General features: G+C 40.3%; 1 protein-coding gene across 1 annotated transcript; it reads right to left on the bottom strand.

Annotated features, from left to right (window-relative positions):
* Positions 1-250: 250 nt before the first annotated feature.
* Positions 251-26,333, bottom strand: LOC118547284 (membrane-spanning 4-domains subfamily A member 4A-like). The gene is made up of 5 exons (XM_036110659.2): positions 26,220-26,333; positions 8,170-8,226; positions 6,861-7,019; positions 3,298-3,399; positions 251-613 (listed from the first exon to the last, which is right to left on the bottom strand). Exons 1-5 carry the CDS (start codon positions 26,331-26,333, stop codon positions 494-496), a joined length of 552 nt encoding a protein of 183 aa, XP_035966552.1. The 3' UTR covers positions 251-493.
* Between the last annotated feature and the right edge of the window lie 1,447 nt (positions 26,334-27,780).

Here is a 27,780-nt window from a genome sequence, read left to right as displayed (position 1 = left end):
TGAGCCACCCAGGTGCCCCCCCCTTTTTTTAGAGAGAAAGAACACAAGCAGGGAGGGGCAGAGAGAGAAGGAAAGAGAGAATATCAAGCAGTCTCCATGTTTAGCATGGAGCCCCACATGGGACCCAATCTCATGGCATTGAGATCATGACCTGAACTGAAATCAAGAGTTGGACACTTAACCGACTAAACCACCCAGGCACCCCAATGGATAAAAACTTTCAAGAACCATTGGCTCATTAAATGCACGATTTATTTATTTAATTTCTGCTATTGTTGATAAAGAGCCAGTAAAATGAGTTGTCGAGTTCTTGGGGGAAAATGAGAACGTGATTTTGCAATAGATAGATAGATAGATAGATAGATAGATAGATAGATAGATAGAGATATAGAGATATATAGATAGATACAGATATAGATATAGATGATATAGATATAGATATATATCAGAGTTGGATTCTGGTACTTTCCCAAATGGGGTTCTTGCACAACTGTCAGGATGGATTTTCTGGAACATTTTGTTGTTGGTCTGTCGGTGGCACCAAACCTCCTGCAAATGGTGCAGAAGATGCAGTTTCTGCCATGTGAGGATTTGATGGCATAACCAAAACAACCTGTGAAGTCAATCAGAATGCCATAGGTGAGTCAACCAAAAAACCACAGGGCTTGCCCTTCCTGTCCACACAATGACATCACTATCAGAGTCTACTCTTTCTTCTCTGAATTCGATCTCCAGATCAACTTGGTGGGGTTTCTCCAGCATTCTGGAGCTCAGACTGGACCTTGGAAAAACATGCAGCGATAGCTGTTGGCTGTTGCTGTGACCCTGTAAGTGGACTGATCTTACATATGGATGATGGTGCAAAGCAAGCTGGAAACCAAGGTGTTATGGAAAATTGAGAGCTCTTCTTCCAAATCTGGTTCTTTATGCTGATGGCAACAACATACCCAAATCAGGATTTGCTGACCATGACTCAATCATTTCAAAAACCACAGCGATTCAGAAAGGCAGGAACCATCAGCAAACTAAGGAAAATGCTGGTCTTTCTTCCACAAACTCAGTGTGAATGGAGTGTGTATGTGTGTGTGTGTGTGTGGTGGGGAGGGGAAGATAGAAACAGGAAGAGATGAAACTTCAGCATTAATGCCTCAAAGATTTTGCTCTTCTGGATTCACACCAAGAGCAGCTTTTCCCAGCTCTGTAACTCCAGGAGCAGAAGGGAACACATGCTTAGACATTATGATAGGAAGGTTACTAAAGAATTTGCTCCCTTGTGCAGATGCTTTGGTCAATGAAAATAACATTCTTCACTTAATGAAATTACAAAGTCATTAGGAATTGTTGAAAACTCTAACTTCTAGGGTCTTACAACACAGAAGTCCACAAATAGGGTTAGTCCACTTCTCTTCTGTGGGGCAGGATATGTTGTGTAGCATGGAAGCCCCAAAAGAAAGGAAAGAGGCACAAAATGGTGGAGAAGAACAAGAGAAAAAATAATTTCATCAAACTTTTACTATTTTATGATTTGCCTTTGGAGAATAAAACTATGAGCAACTCTTGGTGTTTTAATTCAATTCTTGGAAGATATCCTTGTCATATTCTTCCTAGTGCCTCTTGGTCTCTTCTCTCTTCCCATTTACCAATCCTCTCTCTATATATGATGTTCTTTCAGGGGCCAGGAGGATCTGCTGCAGGTCTCAAGGTAAGAGATGGACAAGTATGCACACCTTGGTTAAAGAAGTTTGAAACACTGACTTTCTTCAGTAGCCCAGGGAAGGTGGCTATGACAGGATAATGGAGCAAAATCTGGCACTCTGTGGGGATCTCTCCATTTTGAAGTATTCTCTGATCTGGACTAAGAGAGGAGGGCCTTGGAGGGAGTAAGGATGGAGAAAATTAGTTTGTCTTTTTAATTGTAGTAGGCAAGATGCTAGGATGACACCCAGTGACCCATGCCCCTGTGTGATTCCCCCTGCTTGAGTATGGGTGGGACCTGTGTATATGATGGGATATCACTCCTGTGAGTAGGTTACTGAGCAGTTGACTTTCAGTTTATCAAAAAGGACATTACTCTGTAAACATTTTTCCAAAGAAGACATACAGATGGCCAATAGGGAAAGGTGCTTAACATCACTAATCATCAGGGAAATGCAAATCAAAACCACAGTGAGGTATCACCTCACAAACCTGTCAGAATGGCTAGTATCAAAAAGACAGGACGTAAGTGTTAGCGAGGATGTGGGGCCTGCTGCACAATTGGTGGGAATGTAGATTGGTGCAGTCACTACAGAAACAGTATGGAGGTTCCTCAAAAAATTAAAAAGAGAAATACCATATGATCCAGTAATTCCACTACTGAGTATTTACCCAAAGAAAATGAAAACACTAATTTGAAAAGATATATGTGCCCCTATGTTTATTGCAGCATTATTTGCAATAGCCAAGATATGGAAGTAACTGTAGTATCCATCGATAAACGAATGGATGATCAAGATGGATATATACTACTCAGCCATAAAAAAGAATGAGACCTGTCATTTGTGACAATATGGATGGACTTAGAGGGTATTATGCTAAGTGAAGTAAGGCAGAGACAGACAAATACCATATGATTTCCCTTACATGTGGAATCTAAAAAACAAAACAAACAAAACAGATTTTTAAATGCAGAGAACTAACTGGTGGTTGCCAGAGGGGAGGTGGGTGGGGGGATGGGCAAAATAGATGGAGGGGCTTAAGTGGTACAAACTTCCAGTTATAAAATAAACCAGTCGTGAAGATGAAAAGCACAGCATGGGGAATATATCCATTATACTGTAACAACTTTACATGGTGACAGGTGACATTTATTGTGGTGAGCACTGGGTACTGAATAGAACTGTCAAATAACTAAGATGTATACCTCAATTTAAAAAAGGATATTATTCTGGGTAGACTTGACCTAATCATATGAGATGTTTAAAAGAAAAATTAGAGCATCAGAGGTTTTCACTCTCTTGCTGGCCTCAAAAGTAGAAGTCAGTTGTCGTGAGTTGCACAGCTGAAAGGAAGTCAATTCTGCAACATGAGCATGGAAGAGGATCAGAGGCCTCAGCTGAGACTGAAGCCCCAGCCAGCTTCTTGATAACAACCTTGTCAGACCCTGAGCAGAGGAACCAGCTGAGGTGTGCCCAGACTCTTCACCCATGGAAACTGAGAAGTGATAAATGTGTGTTATTTAAACCTCTAAGTTTCTGGAATGTATTACACAGCCATAGAAAACTAATATGATGTCTTCGAGGCAAGCCCAATACTCACCCCCTCAGGATGGCAACAGGTTACTCTGCATCCAAAGGCAGAGAGGGACACAGCAATGCAGAACTCTAGCACACTTAACAGGATCACCATAACATCTATACCCTAGGAACAAATTTATAACCAGGAAATGTGAGAAATAGAGATGACAAAATGAAAACACTGACCATCTGATTACAAGGCTAAAAGAGAAGCACTGGCCTGCTGTCAATAAAACTGGCTCCTCATTGCAGCCATATACCCTTGGCCAGTCTTGGCCTGTTGAATGCCACTTATCCTCTCATTTTTTTCATTAATAAAATAATCACTTTTCCCCACCCTCTACCTTCCAGTGCTATTGTAGATACAGAATGTGAAAACTCTTTAAAGGGGGGTAAGGGATCGTAAAGATAACTTAGGTTTTTCAAACACCAAAAATTCCATATAGTTGACAAAATAGTATGATCTCCTCTCTTGGTAGTTGTAGGCAGAGTAATAATTGTGGGCAGAATATTAACAGACCAAAGAGGTCCACATCTTAACCTCTGGAACCTACAGATATGTCAAGTTACATAGCAAAGGAGAATTAAATTTGCAGATTAAATTAAGGCTGTTTATTAACTGACATTGAGATGAAAGGATTATTCTGGATTATCTGGGTGGGCCCAAAATAATTACAGAATCCTTCTAAGTGGAAGCGGGAGGCAGAAGAGTCAAAGTCCAAAAGAGATTTGAAGATGTTGCACTGCTTGCTTTGAAGGCAGAGGATGGGGCCACAAGCTCAGGACTGTGGGCAGCCTCCAGAAGCCGGCAAAGGCAAGGAAACGGATTCTGCCTTACAGCCTCCAGAAAGGAATGTAGCTCTGCCAACACTTTGATTTTAACCCGATGAGAACCATTTCAAACTTGTGAGATAATAAATTTATGTTGTCTCGAGTCACTAAGTTGGCAATAATTTTGTTATAGCAGCAATAAGAAACTAACATAACAATAAAAACCAAGTTAATCAGTCTTTAATCCATCTCCCCAGAGAACTGGCTTTAGGTTTTTTGTTTTTTTTTGTTTTTGGCTTTAGGTTTAATCTTTAACCAAAATATATGGTCAGATTTGAGAAACACTGGGCAGTACTCTTACTCCTAAAAACCTGAATTGGATGCCTGGGATTCTTTGGTCTAAATATTCTCTCTTTCTCTCTCCATGGATAGGGATAGGTACTATATAGGTACTATATATACTATAGTACCTATCCCTATCCTTGTGGAAGAGCTGATAGATTAAGAGCCCGGGACACGAGTGACACGGACTCAACTGGGCCTTGAGAACATTAGCATTCATCATTTTTTTAAATCTATTTACTCATCTCTTCAACATATTGTAGCCTCTATGTTTCAGGAACTGTTGTAGGCATAGAAGACAGAGCAGCAAATAGAACAATTTCCCAACCCTAAAGGATGTTACCATCTGGTGGGGTAGACCAGGAATTGACAAACTTCCTGTAAGAGGCCAGCTAGCACATATTTTAAGTTTTACAGGCCATAAGGACTCTGTCACAAATACTCAATTCTGCTATTAGAGCACCAAAGCAGCCATAGACAATATGTAAACAAATGGGTGTGGCTATGTTCCAATAAAACTTTATTTACAAAAAACAGTGGTCAGGCTAGATTTCCAACAAAAAGTAGCAAATATATATATAATATATGAGTTTGAGCCATATAAACCACTGTCTTTCTAGATCAAGCAGAGGTGATCACTGGCAGTCTCATACTGCTCTGCCTCCTGATTCCAGGTAGTATGTGCTGTCTTCTTTCCTGCAAAGAGCTCACCTTTTCTAACCTCTTCTTATAATCATATTCAAAAGTAAGCTCTTAGGCCTTCATCAGCCTCTAGCTGTTTTCCAATATTTCTATACTTTCCTCCAAGGAGCTCCTAAAGGTAGGGGCCTGGTCTCCTTCTTATGTCACCTAGAGTGCCAACGCTAGGACCAGGAGTAAAGTACAGGCTCACAGACCTGCGGACTGACCATGCAGTGCCCAGGCAGGAAGAGATCTGATATTTCAGATCCCAAGAAGCCCTTATGGATTTGCTCTGCTATAAGGACAGGCAGAAAAAATGTTCACACAATAGGAATTTGTGACGGCCTCTGGGAGAAGGTGATTGAGATCAAGATGGAACCGGCTACCTTATTTCGAAAGCCTCTTGTTAAAAAATCATTAGGAACTTCAAGATGGCAACAGCAGAGGTGTAGGGTTCTTCTAACTGGTAAGCCCCATGTGCCTGCAGAGGTCCCATGCCCAGGCAGCCAGCCCCATGAAACCGGTCCATTCCAGGTTTGGTCCTTAGCACTGTAACCTGACAGACTACAAATGGGCAGAACCGCAGAAACTGAAGGTAGGCTTCTTCAGGATAACAACATAGAACAATATTAAATATAAATATGAATGGGGCATTAGAGGCAGGAAAGCACAGAATCTCATCTTGCTTCTGCCAATTCCTAACTGCATGATCTTGGGGGAAAAATCTAAGTTCTCTGAAGAAACTCTCTTATTTTGGGTAAGTGGCAAGAAATAAACTTGCCTACTAAAAGCCCTGTTAGAAACCTCAAGGGGAGTATGAATTAGTTTAGCAGAGACAGTCAAGGGGTTATTTTGGCATGACTATACAGCACTCAGGACTTATCGAGGATTAGCCTGGAATGAAGAAGAGGCTTAATGAGTATGGAAGAATGCTCAATTTCCACATTTGGGTGAAGACAAGAGACAGTGAGACAGAGAACTAACTAAGCACGGAGAAAGGCCAGAAGGGAGCTCGCACAGAAGGGAAACAACAGAAAACTCAGCGGTGCTGAAAATGGCTAATAGACTTTTTTTTTTTTTTAGACTTTTTAGTAATAAAGATTCAGTTGCATTTTGGCCAGGGCTGCGCCTCAAGAGTGCTCCTCCCTGCACTTACCCAGAGGCCCACAGCTTCACAACCTACAATAGCTTGTGTAAGTGGCAATTTGGAGAATTAAAGCCATCAGGATAACATCTAAATGAGGGCAAGCGGTACAGAGAAGTAGTGAAATACAGAATGGAAATTGAGAATTTGCCAGGAGCTGGATGTTGAGGCCCAAAGTGCTTAATCTTGCAAGAACATCCAGAGATGTGGGGAGGGGTAATGGTGATTTTCCACTTGTTGGATAATGTTCAAGACAATTTTATTTTATTATTAGAGAACCAGGAAACTCCATCAGGGAGCCCTGGGGACACAGAGGGATTGACATCTGGGCTCCCTTTTTAGAGTGGATAACAGAATTGGTGTTTTGAAATTAAACAGAAAAAAAATATGCAATATGCTTAGTGCACTAACTAGGGAGAGTAGGTACTCTATAACCATGAGCTTCCTTTCCACTTTCCCTCATCACGTATGGAGGAACAAAGAGAAAGATGAGACGTGGGCCTGGCTCCTAAATAAAAGATTTCCCTCTTCTTCAATCATTTTGATTCATCCATCAGCTAGGGACTACTGAGTGTTACTTTTGCGAAAGCCAGAGCTCCTGTGACTTGCTTCCATCACAGTATCCCAGGAAAAGAGGAAGCACTCACCATTAAAATAGACTGGGACATCAAGCAGTTCTCTGTCTTCTCAAAAGTGCCGCAGTGAAAGAGATTGAATCGAAAACTATTCAAGTGGCCTGCAGTGAACAAAATCCCTAATGCAGCCAAGACAGAAATGGAGATGTTTAATCCTAGGCTACTTCTGATCTAGGAAGGAAAGTCAACTCAGCAATCCAGTGGTATCCTCAGGGGTGTCACCAACAAGCACTCCACACCCCTCGCTTCTTGTCCCCACAGTCCAGCTGCTCTGTCTTCGCTACCGTGCTGTCTCCTCACTTGTCTCTCCCCTCACAGCGCTTCCAGCTCATCTCCTGCCCAAACACAAACATGATCCTGTTGTTTCCAAGCTTGAATCCTTCAGACAACCCTCATGCACAGGAGATAAACTCTTTTTTTCCATGTTAGCTAGACAGTTCTGTCCGTGCCCATCACCTGCTGTGCTCTGCCTCGGGTGCCTGGCTGTGCATTATTTTCTAAATGTGGCTTCCATGCTTTTTGTGTATGACCTCCCTCTGCTCTGTATTCCTTTCCTGCATTTTCTTCCCTTGGAGGCTTATTATAAGAACTAAAATTCTCCAAGAAAGCATGAGAGGTTTAGTGTGGCTGTAGCATGAGGGGGATTTTAATGGTTATAGCTGGACCAGATGCTAGGGAGACACACTGAGGTCAGATTTGGAAAAGCCATAGAGATCACACTCCATAGTCTGATCTTTATCCTTTGAGCAAAGAAAACTCAAGTACGGTCTTTAGCGAGCAAAAACATATGTTGAGATCTGGGCTTTTGCCTTTTATTGGCTTTGTGAAAGATATCAGCATGAGAGTTGTGTTTTAAATTTGCTTTACCTTATTTAATAGCCTTATTGTGAATTTCTTCCATTGCAAGCCAAATGAAAATCCTTTCCATAAACAGAATACACATTTTAATCAATAAGTCAACAAATATTATGCCACACCAACACTTGGTGCCACTGTTATGGACTGGATCTCAAGCTGCAAGGTCTGTTTGGCCAGTCCCATTTGACATTCCTTTTCAGGAATTCTCTGTATTTTCATAAAGATTCTCTCAACAACTGCCTTCCCAAACTATTCATTGTCATATCAGTAATTTTATGATCAGCCAATTTTTTATTATAATTTCTGAAAGACCAATGCAACTATGTAAAACAATCTCTCTTGATTTTTAAAAAACAAACAAAACCCATCTTGTTCTCTGGCAGAATAAATACTTGGTTAGTCTTTCTTCTTTTGGGACAAAAATAAGCATACAGATTAAAAATAAAAAGGAAACATTACTCACCAGACCTTTTGTAGTTTTAGCCCCTGCTACAATTGACAAGGACCCTGAAACAATAAACTAGTAACAAGAGTGAAAAAATGCAGGTAAAAAAAACTTTAAACAAATATTTGAAGTCAAAACTTACTAAAACTTACCCCTAACGGTGATAAATTTGTTAAACCACCCAGTTATATTGGGAGAAACACAAAAGATTGTAAATAATTCTCCTCTTTTCCCAGAAACAACAGAGAAATTCTGCCAGATGGATTCACAGGAAAATTTTTCAAGCCTTTCAAAAAAATGTCTAACTGCAATGGTATTTAAACATTTGAGGGCCTTGAAATATAAAGAAAGCTTCTAAATTCCTGATATGAAGGAACCCTAATATGGTACCAAAATTTAATAAGATTTTAGAAAAGAAAAGAAACTAACAATTGTTTTTATTTAAAATGACTATTAAAAGTTATAAACAAAATAGTAGCAAAGAAAGTTTTTAAATTCCATATTAGATGCTGATTATTTAAAAAATTTTTTTAATAATATACTATTCCATTTGGCTCCATCATTGGGTAATTATTTTCCATTTAGCTAAAACAGCTGATATCAAGTTGATTGGACCCCCCTGCCTTAAACTGTTTGACTGTTTGAATGTCTGGGTTTGCTTTCCAATTTGAAATGTTCTACCAATTAAGCAAAGACTCATCTAGTGGGATTCCTACGATGGTTTGAGTGATAGCTCAATTGACAAACATAGCTCCCGCAGGTCCTGGAAATCTACGGAACATGTGTAGAGGACATAAATTATGAGAACTTGTCTCCAAAGCGGTCTTGAAAGGGAAATTAAAGGGGAAGCAGAAAATGCGGGCGGCCGATGTCTGCAAGACTGAAATCAGAACGACCCTGTTTGAGCCCTGATTCCTGTACCAAATAATAGCATGATCTTGGGCAAATCACTTAATTTCTCCAAGTCCCAGTTTCTTCATCCACAAAATGAGGGCCATGGTAAATCCTTTCTCAGAAGTCTGTGATGGTTGCCCAGATGGAACTGAACATACAAAGCATGTAGAAGAGTGCCCAGATTATGGTAAGTGTTAAGTGAAAGCCATTATTGACATCAGTGTCATCAGACGTGTAAAGCATGGTACAAATGCCCAGGAGTAACAGAGCACAGCTGCTCTTTAAATCTTCTGTAAACAGGCGAGGGGGAACAAAAAGCCAAATTCTGACTTGCCAATGCATGGCAAGGACACATAAAAATGTTTTTCTAAGACTCAAAACACAAACATAATTCTCCTCAATATAGTAATGCCAGTCAGGTTATGTGGAAGTATGTTTAAAGCACTGGAACACTTTATCTACTCATTTGAATCCATATGCAGATGTTGCATGGCTCACATCCATAAATTTTGAGGGAAGTGAAACTCAAACTTTGCAAAGGCACAATCAATTCTGGTACCATTCATGCTTCACTGAGGCTCCATCAAAGTCTCAAGTTTGGAAATGTGTGCTCTTTCATTAGTAGCACAAGATCAAAGAATGTTCTAGTAACACCCATTTTTTATGTACCGGGAAAGAATTCATTTTCTCAGGAAAGGATTATTAACCTATATTTATACTCAGTAGGCTAAGGGACCTACATTACTAGTTATCTAGCAAAAGAAAAACTGGCCAAAATAAGAAAAAAATGAATCCATCTCAGAGATAGATAGGGGAAAACAATCCATATTAAAAATAAAGATGAATCATTTAAAACATTAATTTAACTTTAGTAACAAATATATTCAAAGTTCTGGAAAGCAGTAAAAGGAAAAGTACAAAAGAGTAAATCATAAAATAAGTAAAGCAAAAACTTTCAAAATAAGATGACAGAAAAATATAACTAGTAATTCATAAGGAATACATAATGAAGGATGAAGGAGAATGAAACAGTTAAGATCAGGAAGTAAATAAGAGCATATAACCAAAAGTCAATGTTCCTTCTTCTGTCCTAGAATATTTCCAAAAGCAATACAGAGAAAGAAAATTAGAATGTCATTTTGAAACTGGGACACAACTAAAATTACCATAATTCAGATGAAGTAATTGTCAAAAACAATGAAGATTGCATGAGGATGAATTTTGGGGACATGCAGAAAAAGTATCAAAGAAGCAAGACACTATGCCACAGATTTCAGAGTACACTTATCAAAGGAAAGAGGCTCGCTGAGGTATAAAACACATGCTCTTGTTTATAATCCAGAGAATTAACACACCAGTTGACAGCTGCAGCTTCCCTGGACAAGTGTAGTTCTGAGATGTAAAAGGTGGGAATAACAGAGAAAACATATCAAAAAGCTGCTTTTGTAGGAAGCCATCTGTCTCTGAATAATTCTTACACTGGAGTCTGCAAAGAAGGAAGCAAGTATTCTTGCCATAAATCTCCAAGAAATCCTACAGATTAGAATCATCTGAGTATATCATCATAATCAAAGATCACCAAATGCACAAAACCCAAGAGATTTAGTTAGAGAAACACCAAGTGCTTCAGATATTATGATAATCAAATACAGAATATGTAATAAATATGGATGAAGTGTTCAAATAAAAACAGAATCACAAAAATGAGAAAGCACAGGTAAAGTGCTAAAGTGACAGGACAAATTTCAAATGTTAAGAAAACAATGTCAACATTAAAAAAATACTTGGTTAATGTGTTATACAGCAATGAACACTGAAAAGAGAATCTGTGAACTGGAAGATAAATCTGGAAAAATGACCTAGAAGCCACACTGACAAGGAAATGGACATAGGAGAAGAGATGTGAAAAGATTAGAAGTACAGAATTAAAAGTTTGAGATGTGTATAGAGTACTATAAAAAGAGAAGACAACAAATGGAGGATAGGTGAAATTGTTGCCTTTTTCATTCTTGATTTTAGTAATTCCTTCTTACAATTCTTCTTGTTCAGTCTAGCTAATGGTTTTCCAGTTTTGTTGATCTTTTCAAAGAATACCCCATTCCAAGTATTCATTATTGTTATGGCTATTTGTCATTGCTGCGTTGTTGTTGTTGTTGTTGTGAAGTGACTGCCATATCTCTTCTGTGAAAGTCTATATTCTTTGTAATCTGTGCACATTAGAATTTCTGTTTGATTAGTTTAATGGTCAGCTAATGATTTAACAGATATCTTTAAGGGCCCCCTCCCCCCCGATAAATCTCCTACCCTTTGTTTTAGGTCATGTATGTGTGCATGCTTTGGGCAACTTTAATACGCTGGTAGTTTATAACTTTGTGTTTCCTTTCTCTATAGCCTTTCCTTCTTGCTTGCACAAAGCCCCAGGATAAGCCATAGTTGAGGAATTAGGGACTCCTCAGGTCTTTCTTGGGCACACATACAACCTACACATGTATGGCTTTCTAGATTCCCAGGGATATATTAAGAATTTTTCAAGATCCTTGCAAAAATCTCATTCCTGTTTTTTTAACTATTTTTTAATCCAGCTTTTTCTTTACTCCAACTGTATCACTGCCTCAGGAAGCTGTGAATTAAACAATTTCTGATAATTGCTTTTGACAAACACCTTGGGGTTTGGGCTTCTGTCACTGAATGAGCCTTGAGTCATATCAAGTAAAGACCAGATCTATGAGTAGAGCTTTTCCAGATGTTTTCCAAACAGGTCAAACAGTGACAATTCTCTGGGGATGGGGCTTTTTAAGGATTTCCAATTTCATTCTAACCCCTTCACAGGCTGTTAGGAGGCCGGTTTCTGTAGCTGCCACGGTTCTAAGGCTTCTAGTTTTCAGGGCTACCACAGAGTTGGGAGAGGGTAATAGGAATAGGACAAGGTAAAACAACAATAGGGAGAATTGATGGAACCAAGAGTTTGTTCTTTGAAAAGATCAACAAAATTGACCAACTTTTAGCTAGATTATTTGTGATATGTTTTGGGCTGTTGACAACTACAGTGTCTTTTTGTCATTGTTGCTCCTGCGACAGATGAGAAACCTAGAAAACACCCCACTTTTCTTCTACTGATGCCAAATCTCCTTGTGGGTGAGCACCACCACCCATCTCTTGTTTCCTAATATTTTATCACCATTTCCCTACTGGGTCCCAACTGACAACAAGGGAGCATGACAAGGGTGGTCTGAGGGGCTGCGTCTCCTTCTTTGTCAAACTTATAAAATAGAAGAGAGGCCCAAAAGGAGGCAATAGAATAGAGGCCCAAAGGGAGGCCTGAACTTGGATGGTTGGTAGGGGATGATGAGAAAGTAGAAATCAGGACCCGGGCAGGGAAAAGGTCTGGACTAGGAATTGAGACATCTGGTTTCTAGTCCTGGTTCTCTTACTAACTAGTGTGACTCTGGGTAAGTTATTTCCCTTCTCTGGGTTTCACTGACCTCATCCGAGGAAAGGTGCATCAGGCACAGTTGCCTCAAGCTTTCTGATCTCAAAGATGCCAAGAATCTACAAAATCTCTTTCCTCAGTGGACTTCCTCACAGGTATCTTCAGTCTATGGCTTGGTGTCTCATGAATGCTGCCCCAAAACGGTTGGAGAACTAGGTCAGACCACAGTGTACCCCAGGGCCTGTGTAAGACTGAGGACCCCACCTTCACCTGACAGTATCTCCACCAAATTCTGCACGTGGCAGGCCTTTTCTGACTGCTGAATTATAAAAATGATGTCAGAGACAGAGAATAAAGACCACAGAAGAAGGAGCCTCAAGAGTACATGAAATACCTAGTGAAAAGCATAAAATATTGCTTTTGGTTTCCTAAGAGCCTAGGGATGTAGGGATCAAAAGTAACTGAAACCACCTCATCCAGCATCAGCCTCTAGGAGCCTGTCCTTACCCCCATCCTCTGCAGCAAAGAATGTTCTCCAACCCACCCCCCCAAACATACACTTAAAGGTGCACTAGACTCACCCCAACCCAGAATACCAGTTCGTGCTGTGAGAAGTAACCTGATCCTCTCATTCCACTCCCAGGAGTGGAACCAGTGGATGAGAAAACCATCAGCCCCAGAGCCTAGGAAGGCATGTCCCTACCTTTCTTCAGGCCTGCAATGTCTGCAGTGTGTCTCTGGGGACACTGCAATGTCTCCGGAGACTCTGGGCAAGTGCCTTCAGTCCAGATACACTTGCCCCCACTCCACACCTCACTCAGGTCAAATCTGCATGCCTCTCCTGCAGTTTTTCTGAACCCCAAAGGCAGTGCTGAGTATTTCTTAGATGCACAGCTGGTTCCTTTTTTATGTCGGAAGTCCTAACTGATTTAGTGTCCCTAATATGGGTGTGGGTGTCTGTTCTGAAAGTTGCTGAACAAGCAGTGACTGCCTCATACAGTCTTTTATAGGAAAATAATAGCATGTATATTACCGTATATATAGTATATAGTGTGTCATTACTGTGTATATCAGTGGAAATCAGTGGTTGAGTATTTACTGTGGGTCAGACTCTGCTCAAAGTTCTTTATATACACAAACTAATTTAATGGCATTTAAACCTCATTTAAAAGCTCCTCTTCACAACTTCACACATTTTCACCTGCTCTCCTCACCTCCCTAGAGAACTGCATATTACCATTCTATACAAAATTTAAATATATTATTTACATGAAAATCCAACATTAGAGATGAATGCCTGTAAAGTGGCAACAAGTCGATTGCATGGCAATAATTAATAAGATATTTTCTAGTTCATAGAGTCATCTGGTATCATAGAAAGAGCCTGTTACTTGACAAAGACAAAGCCAATTCCAACCATTTATTCATGGCCTTATTATTTCTCTGAACATAAGATTCCTCATTTGTAGTATGAAATCAATACTTTATATGGAGGAGAATGCAAGTGGTGTTCAGTTCTCATTTTGTAAACATTTTCTTAAAGAAAAATTACTTTGAGATCCCATAACGAAAGACCCCATCAAAAAGGAGAATTACAAACCAATATGCCTGATGAACATGGATGCAAAAATTCTCGCCAAAATACTAGCCAATAGAATCCACAGTACATTAAAAGGATTATTCACCACGACCAAGTGGGATTTTTTCCTGGGCTGCAAGGTTAGTTCAACATCTGCATATCAATCAATGTGATACAATACATTAATAAAAGAAAGAACAAGAACCATATGATACTCTTAATAGATGCAGAAAAGGCATTTGACAAAGTACAGCATTTTTTCTTGATTAAAACTCTTTACAGTGGAGGGATAGAGGGTACATACCTCAGTATCATAAAAGCTACCTATGAAAAACCCACAGTGAATATCATTCCCAATGGGGAAAAATTGAGAGCTTTCCCACTAGGTCAGGAACATGGCAGGGATGTCCACTATCACCACTGCTATTCAACATAGTACTAAAGTCCTAGCCTTGGCAATCAGACAACAAAAAGAAATCAAAGGCATCTGAATCGGCAAATAAGAAGTCAAACTCTAACTCTTTGCAGATGATATGATGCTTTATGTGGAAAACCCAAAAGACTCCACCCCAAAACTGCTAGAACTCATACAGGAATTCAGTAAGGTGACAGGATATAAAATCAATGCACAGAAATCAGTCGCATTTCTATACACCAACAACAAGACAGAAGAAAGAGAAATTAAGGAGTCGATCCCATTTACAATTGCACCCAAAACCATAAGATACCTAGGAATAAATCTAACCAAAGAGGGAAAGGATCTGTACTCAGAAAACTACAGAATACTCATGAAAGAAATTGAGGAAGACACAAAGAAATGGAAAAAATTTCCATGCTCATGGATTGGAAGAACAAATATTGTGAAAATGTCTGTGCTACCTAGAGCAATCTACACATTTAATGCAATCCCCATCAAAATACTATCAACTTTTTTCAAGGAAATGGAACAAATAATCCTAAAATTTGTATGGAACCAGAAAAGACCCCGCATAGCCAGAGGAATGTTGAAAAAGAAAAGCAAAGCTGGTGGCATCACGATTCCAGACTTCAAGCTCTATTACAAAGCTGTCATCATCAAGACAGTATGGTACTGGCACAAAAACAGACACATCAATTAATGGAACAGAATAGAGAGCCCAGAAATGGACCCTCAACTCTATTGTCAACTAATCTTCGACATAGCAAGAAAGAATGTCCAATGGAAAAAAGACAGTCTCTTCAAAAAATGGTGTTGGGAAAATTGGAGAGCCACACCAGAACAATGAAACTGGACCATTTCCTTACACCACACACGAAAATAGACTCAAAATGGATGAAAAACCTAAATGTGAGACAGGAATCCATCAAAATCCTTGAGGAGAACACAGGCAGCAACCTCGACCTCAGCCGTAACAACTTCTTCCTAGAAACATCATCAAAGGCAAGGGAAGCAAGGGCAAAATGAACTATTGGGACTTCATCAAGATAAAAAGCTTTTGCACAGCAAAGGGAACAGTCAACAAAACCAAAAGACAACCAACAGAATGGGAGAAGATATTTGCAAATGACATACCAGATAAAGGGCTGGTATCCAAAATCTATAAAGAACTTATCAAACTCAACACCCAAAGAACAAATAATCCAATCAAGAAATGGGCAGAAGATATGAACAGACATTTCTCCAAAGAAGACATACAAATGGCCAACAGACACATGAAAAAGTGCTCAACATCACTCGGCATCAGGGAAATCCAAATCAAAACCTCAGTGAGATACTACCTCACACCAGTCAGAATGGCTAAAATTAACAAGTCAGGAAATGACAGATGTTAGCAAGGATGCGGAGAAAGGGGAACACTCTTGCACTCTTGGTGGGAACGCAGACTGGTGCAGCCACTCTGGAAAACAGTATGGAGGTTCCTCAAAAAGTTGAAAATAGAGCTACCCTATGACCCAGCAATTGCACTACTGGGTATTTACCCCAAAGATACAAATGTAGTGATCCGAAGGGGCATGTGCACCCCAATGTTTATAGCAGCAATGTCCACAATAGCCAAACTATGGAAAGACCCTAGATGTCCATCGACAGATGAATGGATAAAGAAGATGTGGTATATATATACAATGGAATATTGTGCAGCCATCAAAAAATGCAATCTTGCCATCTGCAACGACATGGATGGAACTAGAGGGTATTATGCTAAGTGAAATAAGTCAACCAGAGAAAGACAATTATCATATGATCTCACTGATATGAGGAATTTGAGGAACAAGCCAGAGTATCATAGAGGAAAGGAGGGAAAAATGAACAAGATGAAACCAGAAAGGGAGACAAAAAATAAGAGACTCTTAATCTTAGGAAACAAACTGAGGGTTGCTGGAGTGGAGGGGGTTGGGAGGGATGGGGTGTCTGGGTGATGGACATTGGGGAGGGTATGTGCTATGGTGAGTGCTGTGAATTGTGTAAGACTGATGATTCACAGACCTGTACTCCTGAAACAAATAATACATTATATGTTAATAAAAAAAAAAAAAAGAAGATAGTAGGAAGGGAAAAATTAAGGGGGGGGGGAAATCGGAGGGGGAGACGAACCATGAGAACTATGTACTCCGAGAAACAAACTGAGGGTTTTAGAGGGGAGGGGGATGGGGGGATGGGTTAGCCTGGTGAGGGGTACTAAGGAGGGCACGTATTGCATGGAGCACTAGGTGTTATATGCAAGTGATGAATCATGGAACACTACATCAAAAACTAATGATGTACTGTATGGTGACTAACATAACATAATAAAATAAAATAAAAAAGAAAGAAAGAAAAATAAATAAAATAAAATATAAGAATTGTTTATTAAAATAAAGAGGAGGATTTTTGAAGGGAATTTATAGGACCACAGAAATTTTTGGCATTTCCCACATTAGTCCTCGCAAAAAGACAAGTGCATGGTCAGCAAGGGAACTCTTTTTTTTTTTTTTTAATTTTATTATGTTATGTTAATCACCATATATTACATCATTAGTTTTTGATGTTGTGTTCCATGATTCATTGTTTGCGTATAACACCCAGTGCTCCATGCAGTACGTGCCCTCCTTAATACCCATCGCCAGACTAACCCATCCCCCCACCACCCTCCCCTCTAGAACCTTCAGTTTGTTTCTCAGAGTCCATAGTCTCTCATGGTTCGTCTCCCCCTCTGATTCCCACCCCCTTCATTTTTCCCTTCCTACTATCTTTTTTTTTTTTTTTAACATATAATGTATTATTTGTTTCAGAGGTATAGGTCTGTGATTCCACAGTCTTACACAATTCACAGCACTCACCATAGCACATACCCTCCCCAATGTCTATCACCTAGCCACCCCATCCCTCCTACCCTCCACCACTCCAGCAACCCTCAGTTTGTTTCCTGAGATTAAGAATTCCTCATATCAGTGAGATCATATGATACATGTCTTTCTCTAATTGACTTATTTCACTTAGCATAATATCCTCTAGTTCCAGCCATGTCACTGCAAATGGCAAGATTTCATTCTTTTTGATGGCTGCATAATATTCCATTGTATATATATATATATATATATATATATATATATATATATATATACCACATCTTCTTTATCCATTCATCTGTCGATGGACATCTTGGCTCTTTCCATAGTTTGGCTATTGTGGACATTGCCAGCAAGGGAACTCTTTGGAGGTTTTTGGGGAAGGGGTTTTCAGAAGGCAAGTCTGGAATTTTACTTGTTGAGCTTCAGAAAACCATAAGCCAGCCCCAAGCTGCCACCAGAGCAGAGCATAAGCAAGGTCATACGTTAACTGGCACATGACACTTTGAGTTTGCAATGGCTTAGAGATTCTTGCCTAACTTGGCCCCAAAGAAGTCTGAAGATAGGACACTGACAAAGTGTTGCCTATGGCAGAGGAAACTAAAGAGTAGGGCAAGCTGCATTTGGATGCATGGAATTCATATGGACCAAGAGGATGCTATAGGAGGTAGCTGCATTAGCATTATTTAAAAAATAATAATTGAAATAACTTCACATGACAATTTTTTTCTGATTTTTTTTATTATGTTCAAGTTAGCCAACATACAGTACGTGGCAATTTTGAGGATCAAATTATCTTTAAAGGAAGAGAAAGGGCCACAGTACTAGTAATCTTGAGTTTAGACTCCAGACTCAGACAGAGCTAGGTTTGAGTCCCATTCCTTGTGTGAGCTGGGACCAATAAGCTCTCCGAGCTTCAGTTTATTCACCTGCAAAATGTAGATAATATGTCATATGATTATTGAGAGGATTATCTTAAATAATATACATAAACTGTTTAACACTGTTAATATAGAAATATTTCAACAGGAAGAAATATTCCCATTAATACTAAAGAATTCAGAGGAGAAAGACAATAACAACAAAATGTTCATTGGATTTAGCCTGAAGGAGGTCATTAGTCTTCCCTAACCCTGGTCTCAACTAATTTCCTTTCTCTAGAAGCAAGCAGTTAAATTTTTAGTTGTTTCATTTTGTGTTTACTTCCATATTTCTAAGTCAATGTATTTATTTATTTTTAAAAGATTTTATTTATTTGAGAGAGAGAGCAAGAGAGAGCACAGGCGGGATGGGGTAGGCAGAGGGAGAGAGAGAAGCAGACTCCCCGCTGAGCATGGAGCCCAACAGGAGGCTGGATCCCAGGACCCTGAGATCATGACCTGAGCCAAAGTCAGATGCTTAACAGACTGAGCCACCCAGGTGCCCCTAAGACAATGTATTTAATACTATTTTTAATTTTGGGCTTTTATAACTAACTCCCCATTATTGAAGACAACAGACTAACACCTACATCCTCCTCCCTTACTCTGGATACCCCTCCCCACACTAACACTTTCTTTTCCCTCATTCTCCCAAAAGAGTTTTATCATAATTTTTAGTTGGATCAATATATGGTGTTTTAGACATTAATAGCTAAATTACTATGCCTGTTATAATTGTATCTTCTTTCAACCATTTCTTTTCCTGGAGTCATATACCTAAAAGCAATTAATTCCCAAATACCCCACCATGAATGCAAATCTCTCAATGTCTGCAGACTCATAGGACAATACATCAGTTTCATTTATTTTTTTCTGGAGATATTCCTTCTGGAACCCTGTATTCTGTTGTTCCAGTTAGAAATGATTACCCTCTAGGCCTTCTGAGATCTTAATTCACTCTTCTTAGTGAATTTACTTAATTTACTAATTCACTAACCTCTTAGTTAGAAGCAGTGCTTCACCATGTCCACTGATACATCCAACTGGAGGCACTTCCAATTCTTGAGACTTACTGCCTTCTACCAATGAGGATCAGCCTTTTCCCAGTCTTCTAGCTCTATCAGTAAGATTTATACTTTCTGTGGGCTGCTAAGTTTTTTACTACTTATCCGTTTGCTTACTAACATTTGAAAAAATGTGACACCATTTTCTCTCATATTTTTTGGATTTGTAGATTTATAACTTTCTTCCTACCTCTTACTGTCATTTTTGTTAGGTTTCATGAGGCAACAGAATTAGATGTGTTTAATCCGCCAAGATTAGCCATCAGTTAAAAATTATATGTTTTCTTACCAGTCTATTATACCTCTGAAGATGGGAATGTATCTTATTTATTTTTCTGATTTCACTTAATGGTATCTGATACCACAGGGAGACATTTCTATTGAATGCTATTGGGTCAAAGGAGGGAGTGGCTGTAGGTGATGCATTAGGAGGGAGTTGAGATATATCATCAGAGGAAATTAAATTTCAACCTCAGCAAGAGACAAAGGAAAAGCCTCAGACATCTGGTATTAAAGATTAGAGCAGAGGAAAAATGTGAGGACAAATATATTAGAAACTGAGGGTCATGTAAAGTTGAGGTGATACATTTATGAACTGCTCTTCATTATGTTGAATCTAGGAAGGATATTGCTTTGCTTTCTCTTAATAAAAGATTTTTTTCTAGTGTTTGTATAATTCCAAATTAAAAGCACAAATGTAGCATATTTTTCTGTGTAGGCTTCCTCTATGATTATGAACAAAATGGTTCTGCAGATAGCAAATATGCAGGAAAGGAAAGTATTATTCTTAAGAAATCACTCTGAAAATGCCTAATATATAACCTCAGACACTTATTCCTATACATGACTAACACATAACTGTTAGAGACCCATATGGACAGAGTCTGTTTAGTGAGAGTAGCCCAACTAACCCACGCCGCATCAAAGCAATGCACACACATTACAGTCTTCTCTTCTCTTCTTCACTACTGTCAGCTCACTCAACTCTGCTCATTTACTGCTCTGCAATCATTTTGTAAATTAGGTTTTTACCTGAACTTCTTAGAGAATGTCTTTCAGACCAATCAAACCACTAAAATTGAATATAGGGGTGTGTGTGTGTGTGTGTGTGTGTGTGTGTGTGTGTGTTTTAAAAGGAAACAATAGCACTGCTTCTTATTTTTTCCAAAAGGTGAATTCTAAAGGCCTACAATTTCAGGGAAATCTAATCTCACTTTTTTTGAACAACGAGTTTCACAGCAAATAATAAACACCAACAATCTATGGCCAGTAATTCCCCCCAACACTTCCATTTTATCAAGAGTTATAAAGACCTATTTTTGGCATGCTGGATTTTATCTTGTGACCTTGGAGCAGGAAAAAATAAATTCCACAAAAAGCTAAATAAAAGATCTTAGCATTTCTCCAAATCCAACTTCAGTGGCTTGATAACAAGATTTCTCACGGTGTCATTTCCTCTAAATTCTGAACCCGGAATGATCAGTTATCTCAAGTTTCGTCTAGTATATTCATTAATCCAAACAAATGCTATTCTCCAGCAGCCATTCATTGTAACTCATTTTAATAAATAAAATAGTAGATGACTTAAAACTATATATAAACTTTTTTCTTCTTTAAGTCAAGGGGCCTGGGGCTGTGGGCTGAATGTGCCATCGCAGTAACAGAGAAGCTGACTCTGGGGGTATCAAGGGTCTATTCTGAGCAGGGTGCTGGACCAGATGCTTTCTACATATCTCCTTTAAGTCTCACAACAACTCTACAAGGAAGGTGTCATTAGCACCACGTCATAGCTGAGGCTCAGAGAAGTTGGGACACAAAGCTAGGATCACAAAGCACATAAGGGCTAAGTCCAGATTTGAAACTAGAGATATGGGTCTTTGAAGAGCCCCCACTCTTCATTGGTAAGGACCTCTGCCTCCATGCCAAGCTCACAGGGGGAGCCCCAAGAGTTCTTCAGAGCCCCAGAGAAGGAATCTATCTGCCCTCCTGGGCTCTGGTGTCTGTGATAAAGAGAGACAAAGGGTGTGAAAGTGTTTTGAAAACTGTTAAGCGCTACGCAAATGCAAGCTGACTGCAACTTGTTCCCCTGCCCGCCCCCCGCCAAGCACAAAAGCTCTCCCAGTGAATTATGAGGTTGGATTTCTGCGTTTAATACTTCTTTTTTTGAGACATAGCTGACATATCACATTCTATCGGTTTTCAGGTGTACATTCAGCAGAATGATTTGACATTTGTACATATTGCAAAATGATCACCACAATGTCTGGTTAACGTCTGTCACCACACATAGTTACAAACATTTTTTTTTCTTATGATGGGAACTTTTAAGATCCACTCTATATAGAAACATTTTGATAGGCCAATGAAACCTGATTCAATGAGATCTGAGCTCTTGCTATGAGTTTTAGGGAAAGGGTATGAAAACCGTATGAGCAGGAGCTAATAGGGAGCAGAGATGGTCAGTGGTAGCAAGGGAAAACCAGAACACAGAGCACCTGCTGGACTCTCTCCCAGAGCTTGTTGCTGTGAAGACTGAGGAGCAAAGGGGCCAAAGATGAGCAGCTACAGGACTTCCCAGTGAGATGGTCCAAATTTTCATTTCTCCTCAGCTGCCAAACTCAAAGTGACGCCAGTGAGGTTTTGTTTCTTCATCCTCCAAGACAGGAACCAAAAGAGACATTCTAATGACCAGCCGACCTGAGCCCCAGTGATTCCACATCTGGTTAGCTGCCACCATAGCCCTCGCTCTTCCTATCTGACTGTCTCCTTGTCAGTATGGACTGGCTAATCTGAACACCTCCTCCCCTGCCAGCAATGCCACCTTCCACGTGTATCTTGTGCCTGCTATTTCTGCAAACTGAGCACCTTGATCCATAAAGCCCAGGCCTTGACACACACTGCGGCCCACAGAACAGGCTCTTTGCTCTTCATCTGAGCTGTGTGCAGCACAGCAGCACACACAGGCAGGACTCCACGCTGCCAGGTCAGCGTCTTACCAGTCGCAGTGTGTCCTGTAACAAAGAGCGGATGGTGCCTGAGATAAGGAAGGTAAGGAAGCACAAGGGCATTTTTCTCTGGTCTTTACCCTGAGAACCTGGTGGGACTCCTAGAGGTAAAGGTCACAAAAGTGCACCCCCTTCCCCACTCGAGGTGAGCTGCAGCCTTTATCCTCTATTAGAAGGTGACTCTAGATATAAAAGCTACATAAAACATCAGGGAGAGCAATGGAGACACCAGCAGACCCAGAAAGCTGCTCAATCCAAAACTGGGGTTTATACTCACTGTCACCTCTTTTTTTCTCTCTGGAGGAGAGTGAAGGGAGTGAGCAGATACTGTGTCTTCTCACCCACCTGTACTTCTAGTTTCCACATTTATTATCCCTGTGAGCCAAAGCCAAGTTACATTTCATCGTTTCTCCCAGGATGGGGGCCCGCGTGGCACAGTGGAAAGATCCCAGGGCAGCAGACGTGAGCTCTAGACGTAATCTGGCCACTTATCAACTGTGCTTCTGGGAAAATCTCCTCCCGGCTCTTCTGCTGATCCACTCTATGGCATCGAGCATCTGTTCTCATCTGTCGGCTTCAGTGGAAATGACCAGGTTGGCTCAATCCCCTCCAAAGACATTCCCAGCCCCAGAGATCATGAGTTATTCCTAGGTCTCTCCTTGACATATTTCCATGATATGTGTTCCAGATGCCCAAGTCCTGGTATGCAGGAGCCTCGGGGTCAGGGTCAGGCTGTTTTCTGCATCAGAGGCCAGTGGCCTCCACTGAGATGGAAGGAAGCCAGGCGCTGGTGGTTCCACCTGCCAGTCATCCTGGAACCTTCCCCAACCCTCACCTCCTACGGCAAGGTCCAATTTCCACAAAATGGAAAATAGGACATGGCAATGTCTCTGGTGCCCCACCCACCACACAAATCATACAGAATAGGAGATCAGGTGAGATTTTCATCTCAGTCTCTCCCTCTACCTTAATCCATGCTCTCCTTCCCCTGGCAGGTGCTCAGACTTTCCAGAATATGAAGATGGAGAAAAGAGACTGGAGTACATAACAATTAGACCAAGTCCGAATGATTGCTTTCACCTTACCCACAGTATAGGGATGAGATGGGATGGAGGGCACAAAAAGCGCTCTTTGAAATGAAAGCATTATCGCTATACCTGTCAGCATCACTAACACCCATCTTGAGATTCAACTTTGTGCTAAGCTTTTTATCTGCAATCTCAATTAACCTTACAAATATCTTTCTATAGAATAGTATCTCCTTTGAGCAGATGAGAAAACAGAGGCTCAGATGAATTAATTTATCCACTAAGCCCTCAGGTAATATGGGATAGAAATAGGATCCAACCAGATCTAGTACACGCACCACAGCTGTAGGTCTGCCTTCCCAGAGAGCCTCCCAGAGCCTCCCCAAGACACTTGGGAATGCCGAGCACATTTCCTTGCTCACTGTCTCCCTCTTGTGGCTTCATTAAGTATGTCAACTCAATGTTAAGGAAAAGAGGCAGGTTACTGAGGAGAGTTGGGGAAACTGGTTGTAAATCCATTACCTTCATGATACAAGTCACTTTCTTTCTCGGGGTCACAGTTTTCTCCTATTTCAGTGTAGGGAGCTCTCCAAGTCCCTTCTAGCTCTGATTTCTGTATTTCTAAGCTGCATATTGGTTTCCCAGGTAGAGCCCACTCTAGCACCTTCACATTATAAGAAATGTGTGTGTGTGTGTGTGTGTGTGTGTGTGTGTGTTTTATTTAAGCGACTCCTCAGCGAGGGTCTCCATGACATTAGCACTGTTCTAGCACAAAAAAAGGAGCTGGTGTGTGCAGGGCTCTGAATTCACCCAGTTTATCACGCGTTCACAAGGGGGCAACCCAGGGCCATTCAGGGCACTGCCCAACCTCAGGGAACTTGGTCAAAACGGCTGGTAAGTGCAAGATCCAGCATTGGAACCTAGGTTTTCTGGCTCCAAGCTCAAGTTTACTCCTTCCACACATACCTGTACCAGACTGAATAAACTTAGTAATGAAGAGGCCGCAGACAGGAAGACGGCACAAAGGAACTACAAAGGTGTGGTGAAACAGCTCGCCAGCAGCGTGAAGGCAGGTTAACCATAGTTTAAAACAGGAGCATTTACGTGAATCCTGTCTTGGTGTCACCCAATGCGTTAAACATTCCCTGGAGGTGAGTCATGTACACTGTTCTGTCACATATGCAAAGTTGACTTAACAATCACTAAATTGCAGAATTGTTTAAGGGTTGATGCATGGCATAAGAAGGTGCTTGGCAAGTGGCGATAAAGACGAGTGTTTTTCTAAGCTTAGAGAAAAGCTACCCAAAGGAAACTGACTAGGAAGTCCCATGTGTAGGAAGAAAAAAAAAAAAAAAACAGAATTCAGGAGAAGAGAACTGGGTGTAGCGGCCCTCGGGTATAGTAATAGGCTAAGCCAATAGCAGAAGTTTTGTGAGGGGATATTCGGGGACAGAGGGTGATGAGGAGAGGCAGGAAGATGACAACAATCACCACCACAAGGCAGGTACTAGCAGAACTGTGTGTCTTTGTATTTCTGGACACCTTAAGATGGTGTGCTGTTTTCCACACGTGTTTGTAGTCAATAGGGAGCAGCTATGCCTGAGAGGCCGGTGTTTGAGGTTTCTCTTGCTCCTCCATCCTAATTCACCCCCCAAACCATGACACCCTTTTCCTTTTGATGGATAAAGAGTGAAACGTGCATCCTGGCTTACGCTCCTGAAACAACCAGCCCCAGGAAGGTCTATAATTTTAAGCCTGGATACTGTCCTCTACCAGATAAACTCTATAGGGCTTTCTTTATAAAAGGGCAGCTGGGCTGGATTCTGAGAACTGGACCAGTTTTCTTGAGGCCTAGCTGTATTTTTTTCCCCATGGTTTGAAAGTAATTTATTGAGTACATTCAATAGACATTTACTAACATTTTTCATATACTATTTTCATATAGAGAGACAGGGCTGCTGTCTGGGATTTCTACTCTGTCTTATCATTCAGTTTATTTCAGCACCAGCAACACACAATTTGTATCTTTTAATATATATTGTACTTTAATTTCTGATAATATGATCCTTCCTGCAGCATTTCTCTTTTTAAAATGCTTCTGGCTGGATAAACTCATTCCATATGAACTTCAAATCATTATCAAGTTCTACAAGAAACTTTTTTTCGGAAGTATATTACATTTGAAATAAATTTTGGAATAACTGACATCCAGAAATATGTTAATGTAGTCAAGGCTTGTTTTATGTTCCGTAATCAAAAATGTGTATCTTTCCTCATATAAGTCCTTCATGCTTCAGTGAATTCCTGATTATTTTACACTTTTACACTTTTGTTGCAGTATGGACAAAATATATTCACTTTTACTTTTAAATCTGGTTATTGAAGGTTTGAGAAGCTATAAATTTTCATTGGGCTTGAAATTTTTATAGGGGTAACAAATGTTTGTGTTATCTATTTCCCCCTTTATTGCAATGTGATTAGTGAATGTGACCTGGATTTTTTTTTAATTTAATGAGGTTTTCTTTGGGATGAGTTTATGGTGGATTGTCATCAATGTAACCAAGTGAGCTTAAAAAACATGTTTCTTTTATACTGGTTTATTCAAGCGTTTTATAACTCAAATAATGTTTTTTGCTTATATTTCTCAAAACCTGCATGTTAAAAACTCTCATGACTTGTGTTTTTGTTAGTTTCTCATATCTCTAGGCAAATCTTTTAAGTTATTTTTTATTTTTTTTTTATTATGTGATTTGGTCATAAGGACTTTTTGTTGCCTAATATTAACATGGCATCCTTTGACCTTTTATTTTGCACTTTCTGACCTATCTTTGCCTCTCCTTACCCTTGCAAACACTACTGTACTAGGAACCTCTGGAAACACTGTCGCCACACTGCTTAAATCTTCCTGTGGCTGCTTATTACCTTTAGGGCAGAGCTCCGTGCTTCCAGGAGGCATTCAAGGACCTTGCCTCCCTCCCAGTCGGGTCTCTCACTTCTCACCCTGTGATAGAATCATAACACGTTGCTTCTTGGTCCTGACCCTTGCCTACACCGATCTGCCCACCTGGAATCCATATGGCCACGAGCACCTGGCTCTTCTTTGAAAGCACCATCTACATGTCACCTGGAAAAGCCTGTTCTTCCCCTTGTTAAACTGGCTTCTCTCACCTGTGTGCTCCCACAGTGCTCTCCACACAGTGCTTAAGCGCCAGGACAATGTCTTATTCATCACGTGTTGCTGGCCCAGCAGAGCTGGCACGTGGCTGGCACCTCATAAATACTGGCTGGATAAGGTAATGACCCATAAAAGGCAGCTCCTATAGAACAGTAACCTAGGGTAGTTGTAGCGTGGTAGGGCAAACATGTAGGATCCTGCTCACTCAGATGGCCACTGGCACTGAGGACTCCCTCAACTAATACTTGCTGGATGAATGTTGAATGGATGGACAATGGCGTGACCACCTGTCAAATGCCAAATATGTAGCTTGTGTGAAGCAGGGAAGAGGAGCTTCAACAAACCTGTTTCCAGGCACGTCTTCACTCATGGAACAAAATGCCACCATATTAAGAGAATAGTGAAGGGACAGCGAAGATGATCTGAATTTGGAGCAAGAACAAAATAAGACAAGGTAGCAACCAGAGGCGGTGTACTTACTTGATATCAGTACTAGGCATGCTCTTAACATATTTCTTCTGCACAGTCAAGGGCAAATTAATAAATAACAAGTAAATGTCACAGCCTTTAATGGATTCCTCAGCTTAATATCAGTTTTTTACAGCCTAGAAAACCTTACCAGCTGAAGTCCCTGGAGGGGAAGCCAAAACTCCTGGTGGGAGGGGCGCCGGTTTTTTCCTTGGTTGTATTGGAGAAGAAAACCTTGACTGTTTCTCTCCAGCTCCTCTTCCCATGTCTTTCCTCAAGAACAGCTTGGTTTCCTCTCCTCATTTTCTATCCTTCATTTCTAGGGTCTGGAATAAAGGATTTAGATAATTTATCTACCTGAACTAAAATCTGAATTGGAGAGACGGTGGTTTTTGTGACAGTAAACAAATCATTTTTGTGTTTCTAAAAGCAAAGCAGAGGGACTACACTAGTTATCATATAAAAAAAGCTTCATAAACACCCTATAAGGCAGAATATTTAATTAAACTATTCTAGATCCAATGGAATACGGGTATCTCCCATGTTTCAAAAGTTTGCATTACGACACTTTGCTTTTATGAAAGACCTCCATTAGTACCTGTTTTCACTAACTAAAAGAAATTCAAAGAGGGTTTTTGCCTTTGCGGAGGGCTCTGTGGCTCTTAGCCTTGTGAGGTTTTTGTTTTAGTGGCTATAGGAGGACCTCTCAGCCCGTTTCCCTTGTGCCACACACACAAACGAGTGAAGGAAGCAAAAAATG

Source organism: Halichoerus grypus, chromosome 11, assembly GCF_964656455.1.
Source record: "Halichoerus grypus chromosome 11, mHalGry1.hap1.1, whole genome shotgun sequence".
Classification (NCBI taxonomy): domain Eukaryota; kingdom Metazoa; phylum Chordata; class Mammalia; order Carnivora; family Phocidae; genus Halichoerus; species Halichoerus grypus.
Note: the sequence above shows the minus strand (reverse complement) of the source record. Positions and strands in the feature narration are given on the sequence as shown.

Bases quoted from the DNA above. Each gene is read 5' to 3' on its own strand.
- LOC118547284 (XM_036110659.2), bottom strand. From the start codon at position 26,333: ATGCCTCCTGGAAGCACGGAGCTCTGCCCTAAAGGTAATAAGCAGCCA. The intron at 7,020-8,169 runs GTGAGTAATGTT...TTTCCTTCCTAG, and splicing joins CTAAAACTACAAAAGGTCTG to ATCAGAAGTAGCCTAGGATT. The intron at 3,400-6,860 runs GTGAGTGCTTCC...ATTTGTTCCTAG, and splicing joins TGTCCCAGTCTATTTTAATG to GGTATAGATGTTATGGTGAT.